Genomic DNA, 17,022 nt, shown 5'->3' with positions numbered 1-17,022 from the left:
AATAATAAAGTGCCTATTGGGGACAATCTTCAGAAAAGAAACAAACATAGTCCACGCTGGTGTGTGTTGTGCAAAAAATGTTGAAGAGTTGGTAATCATCTCTTTTTAAGCTGCCCATTCACCTTAAAAGTGTGGGAAGCATCTCTGAGTGTCATGGGACTCAGCATGACCTGGAGAGGTTTAAACATTAAAGAAGCTTGGCAAAATTGGTGGAATGTTGTGTGAGATGAAAAATTAAGGAATGTACCACAAATAACCTTGTGGGGCATATGCCTCGCAAGAAATAAATGCTTTTTCTGATACACTTCTTTGGCTCCCTCTCTCATAGCTATTGAAATTGTTACAATCTTCTCATTACTCCCATTCTCCTTCTCTACTTCGGCTTCACAAATTATCAGAGAAGAACAAATCAACCAACAGATCCCATTGGCATACTTTGATCAAGGCTCCTATGATCAGAATAGATGTGGGGTTGGATTGGTTATTTACTTACATCGATAACCACAAAAATTTAAAATCATAAGTAAGCCTTCAAAGTGGAACAAAAAAATGCCCGTAGTTTCTCTCATTGAAATTATTACTATGTTGGGCCCGGGAACTTGGTTTAAATTTAGATTCATTAAATGTTATTAATTGGTTTAATGCAGTGCATATATGTCAAAATCATGCTTTGATCCCGCTCATTGAAAAAAGTTTTAGTATCAAGCAACCTTTTGATTTTATCTTTGTTTGCCACATATGTAGGGAACATAAAGTAGACAGTGATAATAAGAATAATAATTATAATATTAATTATAATAATAATAATAATGATGATATTATTAGTAATAATAATATGTATAACAATAATAAAATAACTGATAAATAACTAATAATAAGAATAATGATTTAATTGTATTAAAGAGTAGAAAGAAGAAAAAGAAAAAGAAAATAAAAAATAAAAAATAAAAAGAGAGGATATAAATAATAATTATAATAACTAATTAATTAATTAAAAATAAATAAATAAATAAATAAATAAATAAATAAATAAAAACAAAATAAATAAATCAATAATAATAATAATAATAATAATAATAATAATAATAATAATAATAAAATAAAGTTAAAAAAAAATAAAAAAATCATATAATTAATATCAAAATGTCTTTTAAATAAAATTTATTAAATAATTTAATTTAATTTATATATATATATATATAGTAAGATTAATTAATTAATTAATAAATAAGTGTAAATCAATCAGGCCGACATTATAAGCTAAAAGATATATTTCTATTCATCTATTCTCAAAATACAGATCTCATTGCCTTGATGATGGACTCACCTAACTAGTCCGAAACGTTGTTTTCATAAATTGTTCCATGTAAATCACTCTGCAATTTAATTCATATAAAAAAATGATATAAATATACATATTTTTTTAAACAACCATATATATATTGGTAAAATATTGATAAAAGAATCAAAATACTTAATACTTTCAAAATAATTAATATTTTATATATTATCAAGATATATATTAATGTAAATCACTCTATAATCGAATTCATATAAAAAAAATGGTATAAATATACATATTTTTTAAACAACCATATATATATTGGTAAAATATTGATAAAAGAATCAAAATACTTAATACTTTATATGTTATCAAGATAAATATTATAATTAATATAGTTATTAGATCAAATTTCATAAATATAAATAAACTTCCAAATCCATGATATTATTTTGATTAGATAATTAATCTCTAATAACTTGCGTCTTTTAATCCAATAATACTAGCATTATTCTTATGAAATCATTCATCTCATATATACATTATAAATAAAAATGATTAATGTGTTTTATCGGTTGAATCAAATTGCTTTGTGATAATATACTACATCAAAAACACATTAATTACTTCAAAACTATTACTTCTATTAGATTGAGTTACTCTGGAAACATATCATAAATTTAATATTAACTTTATTCGATTTTTTTTAATTTTTATTAATTAATTTAAATATTTTTTATTAAAAAATTATATTTCTAAATCAAAAATCGTAATAAATATTTTCGTAATAAAAAATAATACTACACTTCCATTCATATATATATATATAATATTCAATAAACATTTTAAATAAATAAAAAATAAAAAAATTTGAATTTATCTTCCCTTTCCTCATTTCAAACCGAGTCCAAAATGAATCAGTTTAAATTAATGGAAGTGTAACCTTTAAAAAAAAATTATATTTCCTAAATAAATTCTTATTAAAAGAAATTAATAAATTTTTCAAATAAAAAAAACCTCAATTGTTCTCGTTATAAACTCTTTTATCAATTAAATTTTTCATTTCAAAAACATTTACTAACTCGTCAAAAAAACCTCTATCGTTTAAATTTTTATTAACAAAAACAAATTATAACTTCTATGAAAAATTTCAAATAAAATATTATGATCAATGTTTTCATAATAAAAAAATTATACTTCCTAAATATATTCCTATTAAATATTTAAAAATATAATTTAAAAAAAAAAATATTGCTGCGCCATATATTTTCCATTATTTACTTTCTCCATTTATAAAGGTTTTACCATCTAACTACAAAAGTGATAGTGATCTTGTCACAGTTCTAAATACCTCCAACGTTGACCATGAGAGTGCGCGTCGTCTTATTAACTGGAAGCATAATGTACAGTGTCAACCTGGGAGCATTTGATTTTTTATGTTTTATATTTTAAAACATATCGCTGTCCATTACATTTCGTAAGGAAATGGAATGCTTTAATGGTTGGCCAGATTACAGCGTCAACGAGATTAATGACATTTAGTGCAAAGAATCCTTACGAGTTTAAATGTCCATTACGTTACGTATTCAAGAACTCAATGGCGGTTGGCATGCAGAGTTCCTACTGGTGTTCCGCCACAGACCCTGTTGCGATGGAAACGGCTTTTTGGTTATCAAGAAAAATGCTTAAAGTTTTTTTTTTTAAGGAAATGACTTCTGGTACAGTGGTTTCTTCTTTTGTTTATCATTTAAATTTCTCATTAGCAGATATGAACTATATTTAATTAGTTCTCATGCTTCATTTTCACTGTAGTTTCTTAATGGGGTCCAATCCTTGAATTTTTTAAGTTGAAGGCAGTGGCCAATCCCAAGCAAAATAAAAGTCTCTTAATAATCACAATTATATTAAGTTATTGTATGAGATATGCTCTCTGAAACTTGCATATAACAAAGGGAAATAATTATGCTTCATTCCAATTTTGGAAATTTTTAAGTAAGGCAGTGGCCAATCCGAAGCAAAATAAAGGTCTTTTACATAACCGCAATTATATTAAGTTAGTGTATGATATGCGCTATTTGAAACTTGCATATAATAACAGGAAACAATTAAAAACTCATACATCTATGTATTAAAAAAAACACCACATGAAATTTTGATTTCACTGCAAACAAAACAAATACCCCTGGATTGATAAAGATATGTCTTATAAAATATCTTTTATAAAAGAAGTCAACGATGTTTGGCAGGAAGAGTTCCTACTATCCTTCCGCCACAGATCCTGGCGTGGTCGACTCATGCTCTCGCATCAGCTCCTCACTGCCTTCTGACTTATATTCCTACTGTAGCGTGGATGGAGGAAGATATCGCTTTATAATTGTTCAGAGGGCCCTTGATAAAGTAAAATCAATATAGAACTCAATTTATTTATTTTTAATAATTTCATATTTTGATCAAGAAAAATGTCAACCTTTTTTTAAAGGAAAGCCAGCTTCTGTTACACATGTTTCTGCTTCGGTTTGTCTATTTAAAATTATATTTAATTAATTTTATATTTTTTATAGTGGAGTTTTTTTTATGTTATTTTAGGGTTAGAATTTTGAAATTTTTTAGTGTAACAGTACAAAGTTAACATAAGTTAAGTTTCTAATTAAAATCATAATCAAACAAATAAGCACATATTTATATTCTCTATGATTGAAGTCTGCCAGATGATAACAAGGTTTTGGGGATGACTCTCCACCCAACCGTAGGATCAATTGTGCAAAGATTTGCTACAACTAGCCACCCCCAAACTCTCTATTGACAGTGACTCCTGAATCTTAGAACACCATTCTCCCAAGAGAATGAGAGATAGAAACTCGGAAAGATGGAATGCCTCCCATCCGTAGACCCCTAAGTCTTACAACACCATTCTCCCAAGAGAATGAAGGATAGAAACTCTGAAAGATGGAATGCCTCCCATCCTCCTCACCCTCTAATAAATAAATAGGATGAGCAACCACATGCACACATTCCATGTGTGTACATTGGACTTTGATTTTAGTTTTCTTTAGTTTTCTTTTTTTTTAGTTTTCTTTTTTTTTTTTCTTATTTTTCTTGTTTTATTTGTATTTATTCTTATTTAGAGAATAACTATTTTTATTTTTATTTATTTTCTCGTATATATTTTAAATATCATTTATTTATGATTTATTATTTTTATTATTTATTATTAACGAGAGGGATATTACATTTAGGATGAATGTAGGCATGTTTGGCTTGATCACAATTATGTTAACTTATGTATGAATGCCCTAGGCTTGCATATAACAAAATAATGTAATATGAGGGAAAATTAGTTGGCACCTATGCATATGTATAAAATTTAAATAAATTTGAAAAATAAATATCCATCTTCACTTACAAGTCGAACATGTTAAAATAGTTAATTATAGTTAATTACTCTCTCACATGAAAAGCATACATGAACAATAGTTAGTTTAAATTTAGAGTGGAGCATACATGAAGAGTAGTTTAAATTTAGAGTTTGAGTTCATTAGTGTTAGTATATTAGTGCGAGTTTATTGAGTCAAATGAGTGTCAGTTGCAGTTCAGTTTTATATTTGGAAAGGTTAAATTAGTGAGTGTTTGCATGTTGAAGTTAGCATCAAATAAGTAGTCAGTTAAAAAGTACCAATATTTCTTACAAGGTTCATTATAATCAAGTCAATTTTGTTTAATAGAAGAGAAGTGACTCATATTGTTTTGTGTATCAATTTTGTGTCTTTTCTCCTCTATTTTTCTAACAAATTAGTATCAGAGCTGAGCAAGGAATACAAGATCGGAGAAGCCTACATAGCTAATAAGAAGAGAGCCCAAAGAAAAAAGCTTACCATTTTTAACCTCTTTACTGAAAACCATATTTTGAAATATTCCCAAAATGTATAAAAATATATATAAATAATAAAATATCTAAAATATAAGATATATAAATAGTAAACTATATACAAACATCCCAAAATCTATGCTGAAAAATATATAAATAGTAAAACAACCCTATTCCCAAAATTTATGCGGAAAGATACATAAATAATAAAATAGCAGTTGATATATAATTCATTTAGAACTTTTCTTTTTAATAATTTCATACTGTTATGAAGAAAAATGTTATATCGAGGACCTGTTTAACTTCTGGTTAAAGGAAAAGTGGCTTCTTTGCAAAGATCCATGGTCTAGACGTCAGAATTATTCCAGGTTTTGGGATGGTGGGCGGCTGACATAATGAATGAAAACAGAGAAGAAAAATAATGGAAAAAATAAACTGAAAACTACGTCATTGGATCCCGAACATTTAATTCCAAGGGTATTTTCAGAAATTTTTATGTAGTTTTCAGCAATATAGTTTCTCCACAATTAAAGCGTGTCACAATTTTTCAGCGCGTTAAATCCAATTATACAGTTAAAACTGCAACAAATCAAAATTTAATTTCAATTTCTTTCATTGAATTCCGTCACCAGAATCTCCAAAAAGTCATATTATAGAAAACTCGATTTTCATGTCATTGTTATAAATTACAGTTCGTCTCATGTAAATGGCGTTATAAATGAGGATTTTGGGGTAGCTTGGAGAAGTTATATAAAGCTAAGGTCTCCATATAGACAACCACGTCCATCGCTTCAACTTCAAGATAGCATTCCAATATGACGATATGGATGGAAGACCCAACTATGCAGCCGCAACAGGAAGGTACTGAGCGTTTACCTGACAAAGTAGCCCACCTTTCATCGTTGGCGACGTCTAAAGCCCATGCGGAGGACTCTCCCTATTTTGATGGCTGGAAGGAGTATGATGCTAATCCCTACCACCCAATAAACAACCCTTCTGGAATCATCCAAATGGGTTTGGCAGAGAATCAGGTAGATAACAGATCATATCTGTTTATATTCTACCATTTCTCACACACATTTGTGCTGGTAAACAATTAACTGTCCGTTGAATTGGATGATACTTACTTACCATGTTTGAAATTACTTGTAGCTGTCATTCGACTTGCTGGAAAGCTGGCTACTTGCGCATCCAATGGCATCGATTTGTGCCGAGGAGGGTTTGTCAAGGTTTAAGGAAATTGCTCTTTATCAAGATTACCATGGCCTCGCTGATTGCAGAAAGGTAGAAAATTGCAACTTGCATACTTGACATGTTGTCTAACAACTTGAATTTTCTTTACTGGTAATTATAAACCAAAAGATGTACTTTTACTTTATTTAAGTTTCCTTGGATGGGATTGAATATTACTGAATATGTTGAATGGTTGACGCAGGCAATTGCCATGTTTATGGAAGAAGTTGGAGGAAGAAAAGCGAAGTTTGAAAGAGATAGAATTGTTCTCACTGCAGGTGCAACTGCAGCGCACGAGGTGCTGACATTCTCTCTAGCTGATCCTGGAGAAGCCTTTCTCGTACCAACGCCATACTACCCGGGGTAAACTCATTTCTATATAATATTAATGAATATTGGTTTTAGTAATTAATTTTTTTATATATTGTTAATTAAGTGGAAAAGCTTATTTTTCAATTTAGTATGATGTGTAATTTTATTTTATTAAAGTTTAAATTTTATTTTTATTAATCAAAATAAAAATAAAAAATATATAAAAATATATACAAAATATATAAAATATTTAAATAATATTTACTTATTATAAAAATTTACACAAATTTACATATATTCATATTAAAATCATATTTAAAATAAATCTATATTAATAAATAATAATTTAAATAATATTAAACTTTGTAAACTAATGAACATTCCCTTCCTCCCTTCGTAGATAGGCATCCTTCTCTAGATGGTTGATTTGGAGAATATGAGAAAGAGGAATAAAGTGAATTTTTTTACTCACTCTTGTCCTTCCAATCGTGAAGCATCAATTAACAGACCGTCTAAAATGCTGGTAGGAAGGAAAGTAACTTTGAACTTTACTGAAGTGACTACTCTATGAACTTTACCGAAGTGAGGATTTCAAAAATATTCCTGGATAAGAGTGAGGTGAGTTGAAGTCAATTTTTTATTTCCGAATGGATGGGACTGTCAAGAGTGAGTTTAATTAAAATCATTTTTTTAGCTTACTCCTGCCAACCAAACTTAACTAAACTAAAATTGAGATAAGTTAACTAAATTAAATTGCTAATTTCAAGAATATTTTAAACTATAACTGGAGCTAATTCTAAATTCCAAAATATTGTTTAAATACTAATTACTGTTCCCACGAAATAGGCTGCTAACTGTTCCCGCGAAATAGGTTGCTGCCTGAAAAAAAATATGACGATAGTAACTGTCAATCTGTATGTGCGCTCGAATTTCCTCATATGGTGTTTCATGATATGGTATGTTATTGGTAATTAAAATATTTTAATCCATAATAGTTTTATTTTCAGCGAGAAAAAATCGTCCCTATGTTAAAAACAGTATATAATTATGAGGGACTATATGAGGTAGAAAAATTTTCTACATGCATACAACTGAATTGTAAATTGGGGCTATATAAGGTAGAAAAATTTTCTACATGCATACAACTGAATTGTAAATTACAATATACAATAATAGTGGAGCTAAGTTCTCTGTCATAATACGAAATTTATCACAAAATTTCCAAGAGATGCTATAAGCTTCTAGAAATGTCTCAAGGCATTTACATATTGTTAAAATCACTGCCATACAAAATTCATTCCACATGTGTTTTCTTTATAGTATTTGATACAAAATTTTAAACAAAAACAAAAAGAAACAGGCTTGTTTTGAACTTATCTGTGTTGGAGTTGTGCTTTTTTTGTACAGTCTTCGGAGACCTATCGCGCGTTAGCCTTTCTAGTTTTGTCTCATTTTATGTCATTTTGATCATGATGTATATATCTTCTTCTGCGGCTATAATTTCTTTCTTCGATAAATCATCGTTATTTTGTCGTGTCATGTTGATGTGCTGAATGGGTGGCTTCTTAAGGGAGTTCCATATGTTTTTTATCCGTCTCATTCAGTCTTGTAGGGAGATCTGTTGGATATTGTGCTTTCCATTTACATGATCTATTAAACATTTGGAGTCTTCAAAAATTTGTACTTGGGGAAAATCAAAATCTTAATAAACGATAATAAGCCCCAAAGAGCTACAACTTCTGCCTTCATGCTTGTTCTTTGCTTGTTCTTTCTTGCCTTCTTGTTCTTTGCTTGTTCTTTCTCCCTCATACTAGTGTACATGGAATTCTTGTTCTTCTGACATCTTTAAGTAAAAACCGCTCCCACATCTTCCTCCTTGAGCTGCCCCGTAAAAAAAACCCACTGTGTAATTGTTGATCTGAAAGTTTTCCTTCTCTTTTTTTTTTCCTGTTATCTACATTTTGTTCTACTACAACCCACTGCTCTATGAGGTCATAATTTTTGTTTTCCCCTTCTCTAAATGAATAAAAAATTAGTTGGTTCCTTCTTTTCCAAATTTCCCAAAAAACAGCCAAGGTGAGGCTACATTTTGTTCTGCTACAACCCACTGCTCTATGAAGTCATAATTTTCGTTTTCCCCTTCTCTAAATGAATAAAAAATTAGTTGGTTCCTTCTTTTCCAAATTTCCCCAAAAACAACCAAAGTGAGCAGCCTCCTGCATTTACTCTGATTGCTCCACCATTTTAAGCATTCCTCTATTGAGGTAAACTGAATAAAGGGAATTTGTAGCTTACTGGTGAAATGTTTCGAGATGTTAACAGATTTGTGATAGTGTATAAAAAGGTGTTCATTATCCTCTGAATTTTGCTTGCATAGATAGCATATCCTTGGACCATGGTGGTTCTTCTTTTTTAAGTTTGACCATGTGAGATTCTTGTTTAGCCACTTTAGCCAAAAAAAACTACAACTTTTATTGAGATATTAATTTGCAAAAAGTTATAAAATCAGCAGTGTTTTATTATTCTGAAATTTCTTCTGGCAAATTTTGAGATAACAGTCGGCCACCTCAACTTCTCCCATAATCTTCTTTTTTCCAGCCCATGCAATACAGTCCCCTTTTCATTCCTAACATAACGGCCTCCTTTAGAGTTTTAACAAACTGTAGCCACTGCTGTTTATATTAATCAACAATATTCTCTAACCAAATGGAAATGCTGCTGACTGAGAACAAAATTGCCTCTTCTGTTCAGATGCTGAATCAGTTCCACTGTCCCTGATAACCTCTGACCTGCTCCTATAATGCAATCTTTTCCAGCACGATTCTGTTGCCGGATCCGGATAATGCAATATTTTAATCCATAGTTACTAAAATCGGTCGCAATGATAAAAGGAAAAAAAAAAGGCGGTTACGTATCAAGTCATAGGTTCACAATAAAATAAAATTAATTCCTAGTGCTACCTACTTTTGAAACAGAATTTAGGATCCATGAGATGCATTTTTTCCTGCGTGAAATAATTTAGTAATAATTTCTGGATTATAACATTACTGGATTTTTATTAGAAATTTGAATAAATAATAAATTACAATAGTAATATTTTATATTGTAAAATAAAATTTAATTTAATTATACAAACGTATAATTAAAAATAATACAAGATATTGTTAATAGTTACAAAGTAGAATATAATCTGGTTTGAAAAATAAGTGAGTGATTGAGAAGGGTTTATACGCTTTCTTTTTCTTCTCTTTTTCTTTTTCCAAATATAAATTTGAGATAGAATTTGGAATTAATGTAATGTGGAATTTGTACCAAGTTTAGTTTATTGGAAATTATATAATTTATAGTATTGTTGAGTATATAAATGAATATAATTTTTTTCATAATCTCTAATTTATTATTTTGATGTAAAATTATACCTTTTATTTAAATATATTATTTTATTTACAACATTTACCATTAAAAAAGTTTTGAGATTTTCCATATATTTCAAATTTTTTAAACATTGAAAAATATAATACATTCATAAAATATGTATATTCTAGAATTTGTTTGGTATTGAATTTTAAACTATCAATGGAATTGAATTCATAATTAAATTTTGAATTGGGTAACTATCTTTTAATCTAAATATATGATCACATAATTAACTTCTCCTTCTCAAATGAAGCTGCAACTAAATGAGTATGAGTCTTTTGTTAGTGCAGTTTTGATAGAGATCTGAGATGGCGCACAGGGGTGGAGATCATACCCGTACACTGCAGCAGCCATGACGATTTTCAGATAACTATACCTGCACTTGAAGCGGCCTATCAGAAAGCCGGGGCTCGAAATATACAAGTCAAGGGTCTTTTAATAACGAATCCTTCAAATCCATTAGGGACAACCATGGACGCTATCACTCTAACAAAGCTTCTTGGGTTTGTGTCTGAGAAGAACATTCATCTTGTCTGCGACGAGATCTATTCGGGATCAGTCTTCTCATCACCAAAGAAGTTCACAAGCATTGCAGAAATTTTGGCCACCAATAAATTTTTTCAGAGGGAGAGTGTTCATATTGTTTACAGCCTGTCGAAAGAGCTAGGACTACCGGGCTTCAGAGTCGGAGTCATTTACTCTTACAACGATACAGTTGTTACCGCTGCTCGCAGAATGTCAAGTTTTTCGTTGGTTTCTTCACAGACACAACACTTGATTGCTTCAATGCTATCTGACACTGAATTTGTAAGAAAATATTTAGCAGAGAATAGTAAGAGGCTACGAACGAGACACGAAATGTTCGTCTCTGGACTGCGTGTGGCTGGCATCACTTGCCTGAATAGCAACGCGGGTTTGTTCTGTTGGGTGGATCTCAGACATCTTCTGCAATCCCGTAACGAAGAAGGAGAGATTAGACTGTGGAAGATAATCTTAAAAGAGATTGGGTTGAATGTTTCTCCTGGTTCTTCTTGCCACTGCAGTGAGCCTGGGTGGTTTAGGTTCTGTTTTGCCAATATGACCGATCATACAGTGAAAGAGTCACTGGATCGGATTCAGCGTTTTATGCAGAGCAGGAGATCGAATCAGCTCTATGATGACGGGAGGCCATATCAGAAAAGAGTTAAAACGAATACAGACGAAGGATTTACATGACAGGTCAAATTGGAGCAGCCCAAACCTTTACTGATTTTATTTTTATGTAATACCAAGACGAACCGCCTTATTATTGATGGGTACGTGATGCGATTATAACTGATATATTGTAAAAGAAATGTTTTCAATCAAAATTCATTTATATATTATAAGAAATATCTCCAATTACTACTAATTCAAAATCGGAGGGTTGAAATTTGCATCTCAATCACTGTAGGTGTGAAAAACTTGTATAAATATGTCTAAGTTATTTTAAATCCAATTGTTGCTATAGCGCAATGCAATGGACCGATCAGCTTCATGTGGGCTCTAATTAGGTCTATTGGGGGCTACAATCATGTCTAGGGTATAATTATTTATAATTTTAAAATAATTATTAATATTTATATTTTAGAATATTTTTATTATTATTATGGTAAAGTATTTTTTTAAAGATTTTTAATTAAATTTTAATTAAAAAAATATAAAATAAATTATAATTTTATAAAATGAATTTTGATTTTTTATATAGTGTTGATAAGGTATGATATTATTCTATAATTTTTTTCAAAACATTTTTACAAATTAAATATCTAAATAAAAAAAATGATAATGAACATCTATAATTAATAATATTATTACATATTTTATTAAAATGTATATATATTTAAATTATATATTAATTTTTACTAATAATAATAATTATATTAAATAAAATTATAATTTAATTAATTATTATAATTTTTAGAATTTTATATTTTTTAAATAAAAAATTATAAACAATTTAATTTATATAACTCTATTAAATATACTTATAACCGTATATACTTAACTCCATTAAATATACTTATAACAGTATATATTTTTGCAACGTTGACATTAATAGTGAGCTCTTCATACCATGTTTTAAGAGTGGCAAACTGTCCCCATTATCTATCTATTCTCGTAAGTAATATTGTTAATCCAGAAACGTTAACGTTACTTTTATCAAATCATTAATTTTATATTACAATATAAATGAAATTAATTACTTTATTTCATTCCCACCATTCAAGTTGACTTGGATAGTGTTGGCCACTATGTTTTTAAATATGACATGGTAATATAGTGCCAGCATGTTACTTTTATCAAATCATTAATCTTATATTACAATATAAATGAAATTAAGTACTGTATTTCATTCCCACCAATCAAATTGACTTGGATAGTGTTGGCCACTATGTTTTTAAGGATGGCATGGTAGTGTAGTGCCAATATGTTACTTTTATCAGATCATTAATCTTATATTACACTATAAATGAAATTAATTACTATATTTCATTCCCACCCATCAAGTTGACTTGGAAAGTGTTGGCCATTATGCTTTTAAGGATGACATGGTAATGTAGTGCCAACATGTTTTAGAAAGGGTTCAATTAAGAGAAGGAAGATACAAGAACGATTGGATTGATCTTTGAGTATGGCCTTTTAGAATGACAGTGTAATAATGATATTGGGTGTGCTGTTTTAGACTGATATCGTAATAATGATATTGGGTGTGCTGTTTATAACGTGATTTTTTGGAGATTCCGGTGACGGAATTCGGCAGAAGAAATTGAGGTTAAATCTTGATTTGTTGCAGTTAAAATGGTTTTTTAACTGTATATTTGGATTCAGCACCCTGGAAAACCCTGGGACGCTTTCATTGTGCAGAAACTAGCTATCAAACTTGTGATTCCAATAAATTCCTGTCGGATTTCGACCAGAAAAACCCGCCAGAAAAGCTTTCAAAAAGTCGCGTTATAGACAACTGCGTGCTTTTTTAGAATGACATTATAAAATTTCATATTGTGATAGTAGTAAGCATATATAAAACATATTGGTGGTTTCCAATTTCTCTAAATTATATATTTATTTTAATTAATAAATAATTATACGTTTTATTTTGGTTGTTTCTACTTTCTTTAAATTATATATTATATATTATAATTTTAATTAATAAATATTTTTTTGGTTTTCTTATAAAATTTCAACTTTAGAATAATAAATTTGAATGGTATAGTTTGCATAGTATATAAAAAATATTTGAAGATAATTAAAATATTTGTTAGTTAAATTACTATATATATTAAATCTTATTTTGATGGGTCATAATTATTCATTATTGAGATGTAATGAAATGAATGGATCAATTCAAGATTGATTTATATATTATTATTTTTAGTTCTCCAAAGGTGAATAATTGAAATGCGAATAATAATACATAGTTGTCAAATGACACAAAACGATTTAGAGATTTATATATGCAACTAATTATTATGAAAACATGTTACATAAAGACAAGAATAATAATCATGATAGATGTATAGAGAAGGAAACCACTGAATAACACACTAGCTCTTACTTAGTGAATTGTTTGATTCAATTGCTTAAGATTACAATATTATAAAGACTCAAAACCGCTAAGTATAGTGATGCTAATCTTAGCTCAGACACACATGACACACACAAGATTGACAATTGCTAAATTTAACTAGCTAACTTGTCTCAATCACTTTAGTTAACATGAGAAATTATTGTCTAACACTTCCCATTGATCTTGACAACTAATGCCTCCTAGTCTAAGTCTCACCTATGCTTACAGTACTTGAGATTAAGTCGAAAATTTGTTTTACTTCTGAATGTTGGTGCATGTTGTTCTCAACTCTGTGTTGTATAAGAGTTGTCTTCCCTTTTGATCCAACCACTTTATTTTGCATATATCTTCTGGTTATTTAGCTTCAGTGTTACTTTAGTCATGTCCCTCCATATGTCCTTCTATTCTTTGTCTAATTTCTTTTGTACATCTACTTGTACCTCAACTACTACTCATTGAACTTTTTTGTCAATCCCTATAAGATCAAAAGAAACTTTATTTTCTTTCATATCTTCCATTGCTGCAACTAATTCAATAACTTTGATGGTTTCAGTTATCTTTCATGAGTCATACTTTGATCATTTTATGGTGGGTTTTACATAATCACTTTCATATTTATTATACTCAAGCATTATAAGCCACTCCTCAATATTAATCAATTTCAACATTCACTAATAGGTTCTTCTCACATGTTGTTTTTGCTGCAAAGGTGGTTTCAACTTTATCCTTGGAACATGTATGTGTAGACTCAACTTTACTCCTTTTACGATATTCATGCACTGTATCTTGTACAAAATCACTATTTTCTTCTACAATTTCTTCAGTTGTGTTTATTGTATTACCTAGGACAATTGTAGTGTCCATGTCTTGTTTTTGTTCTTCTCCTCCAACAACCTCTTCCTTAATATCTCCAATTAATTTTGTGATATCAAAAACTTTTGCAATTTCTTCAACAGATTTCTCTATAATAACTATAGACTTGTTGTCTTATATATCTTTCTCTTTTCTGGTGGCTCTTTTATAGCTTCTCGAATTTCTTTTGTCACAATAGGCACTTCATTAACAATTTCAATGCTTTGTGGCTCATTTCGATGCTCATCAATATTGTCCCCTCTTTCACTATATATTGTCTGTACAATTTTCCAAGCTTCTTTAGATGTGGTTGTTGCTACAATATTTAGAATAATGCTAGCATCCAAACCTATTCAAATGAGTTACAACATTGTTGCAGCATCCTTCCTATTAACTATAAGTTGATCTGTTTGGTCTTGTGTCATAGCATCATAGGTTACTTGACTTAAGGATTTTTCAAACCCACACAATTCAATGTCCCATCACTCATTTATTTATAATGTGATTCTCATATTAATGACCCAAAACTCATAATATTCACCAGTAAATATAGAAGGATGATAAATGCTACGCTAAAATCCATGTTTATCAATCTAAATCCAAAAAAACTATTAAAAGACAACTTTTCTTAAAGCAAATAAACTCATTTTTTTCTTTTTCCTTATATCACCCTTTTTATTTATTTTATTTTTTTATCTCTTGAAAAAGAAAAAAATCTTGAATTTTTTAGTATTCCTCTTTGTTTGTATAAAGTTGATATTTTTCAAAATATATAACTAAATTATTGTGAATTTACCCGAATGAATTTCCAAAGGAATTAATTGTTAAAAAATCTTTTATTGGAAGATTAATAATTCCCAATGGAATAATGGATTTTCAAAGTTCATGGTAATACGTAACGATTCCGCTCTAAACAACCTGCAAGTGTAGCGACTACAAGGCTTCGACTTAAATTAACTATCGATAACATTTACTAGTTCACTTATGGGGGGAACACAACGATGGTGGTTTACACAATTAGGGATTCATCTATCACTTTCTTAAAAAAAATGACATTTACCATTCCAATGATGGGTGTGGCTCTGCATAAAAACTAGGTAAATCCTTGTAGCAGGGTGGCTCGTTGCAGTGACTAATCTTCAACTCAATGTGGTGGTTTCTATAACTTGACAGCATGTGGGAAGCTAAGCTATGGATTTCTCAGGTAGGGATCGAGTCTTATCTCTAAAAATGGTGAAGTTCATAGGTCTCACTCACTTGATATGTTCAACTCATATGTCTCATACATAGTCTAGATTTTTAGAATGAATCCTCATGACTCTTTTAGTGAAAAATAAATACCAATCTTATTTCTCGATAATGACATAATTTTTTAACTCTCGGTTGTGACTTATCACTCACACAATGTGGCTTTGCAAGATGCAAATGCAAACTCTCTAATACTTTGGATCCTTGAATCTTGTAGCTTTGTTACCAATCTAATAGATCGAAATGAAATTGATGAATAGTACTCTCAAATGCTAGTTTCTGGTCAGTGGAATGCTTGATTCAATTGCTTAATATTACAAGACTATAAAGACTCAAAATCATTAAGAATACTCTAAGCTTAACTCACACACATGACTAACAATTGCTAAATTTAGCTAGCTAATTGTACTCAATGAATTAAGTTAACACATGTAATAACACCTAGTTGATTTTCCATGTAAAAAAGAATTATAAGACCAAGTTCATGGGATACGTATTCCAAGTTGAATGTTGGGAAAAAAATCCTAGTGGGTGTCACTTTCAATTTATTATGGCTAAAGAAATTGGCATAGGCATTGGAAAAGGAAAAGAGATGTTAGTTGAAATTTTATTTATGAAATAAAAAAAATAGGAGAAAAGGAAGGTGAAGAGACAAAGATTTGCATGAGAGAGAAATTGAAGGAAAATGAAGAAAATAGAGGCCTAAATGATAAAAATGCTTATGGAGATCAATTCATAGAATTTTATCAGTTTTATCTCGGAGCTCTCTTCTATGATATCATTATCTCATACTCTTGCACACTTAGAGTATTCTTGGAGCACTTTGGCATACATTGGATTTGGAGAAAGAAGGCAAAGGAAAGCAAGAAAGAGTAAGGGAATAATAGCTACAACTAGATTTATTTGTAGGTAACAGGTTGCATGTGTGATTTCCTTGGCAATTTATGGATGCATGGTATATGCATGTGGTTTTCTAGATATGTTTTGTCATTGGTATGGAATATTGCCTACATTGACAATGGTTTTTTAGCCTTGCCTTGCCATTTATTAGATAGTCATGGTATTTTTGGTTTTCCCATTTGATTGTTTGTTGATTGGTGGTCATAATTCCTTATGCCCGTGGGTTGGAACAAAGACTTTCGAAGCCTTGGGAAAACATGGGTTGAGTTACTAGTTCCTAGAATTGGGTTGGACAAATGCTCTAGAGGCTTGGAGGATTATGGG

General features: G+C 29.9%; 1 protein-coding gene across 1 annotated transcript; it reads left to right on the top strand.

Moving 5' to 3' along the window:
• The first annotated feature begins 5,974 nt into the window (after positions 1-5,974).
• Positions 5,975-11,324, top strand: LOC149251645 (1-aminocyclopropane-1-carboxylate synthase 7-like). The gene is made up of 4 exons (XM_089453953.1): positions 5,975-6,178; positions 6,300-6,431; positions 6,583-6,743; positions 10,400-11,324. Exons 1-4 carry the CDS (start codon positions 5,975-5,977, stop codon positions 11,322-11,324), a joined length of 1,422 nt encoding a protein of 473 aa, XP_089310079.1.
• The last annotated feature ends 5,698 nt before the right edge of the window (positions 11,325-17,022 follow it).

This window comes from Pinus tabuliformis, chromosome 7, assembly GCF_031772625.1.
Source record: "Pinus tabuliformis cultivar Carrire ecotype Pingquan chromosome 7, CPIR1, whole genome shotgun sequence".
NCBI lineage: Eukaryota > Viridiplantae > Streptophyta > Pinopsida > Pinales > Pinaceae > Pinus > Pinus tabuliformis.
The sequence above is the reverse complement of the archived record's forward strand: the minus strand, read 5'-3'. Positions and strand labels throughout refer to the sequence as shown.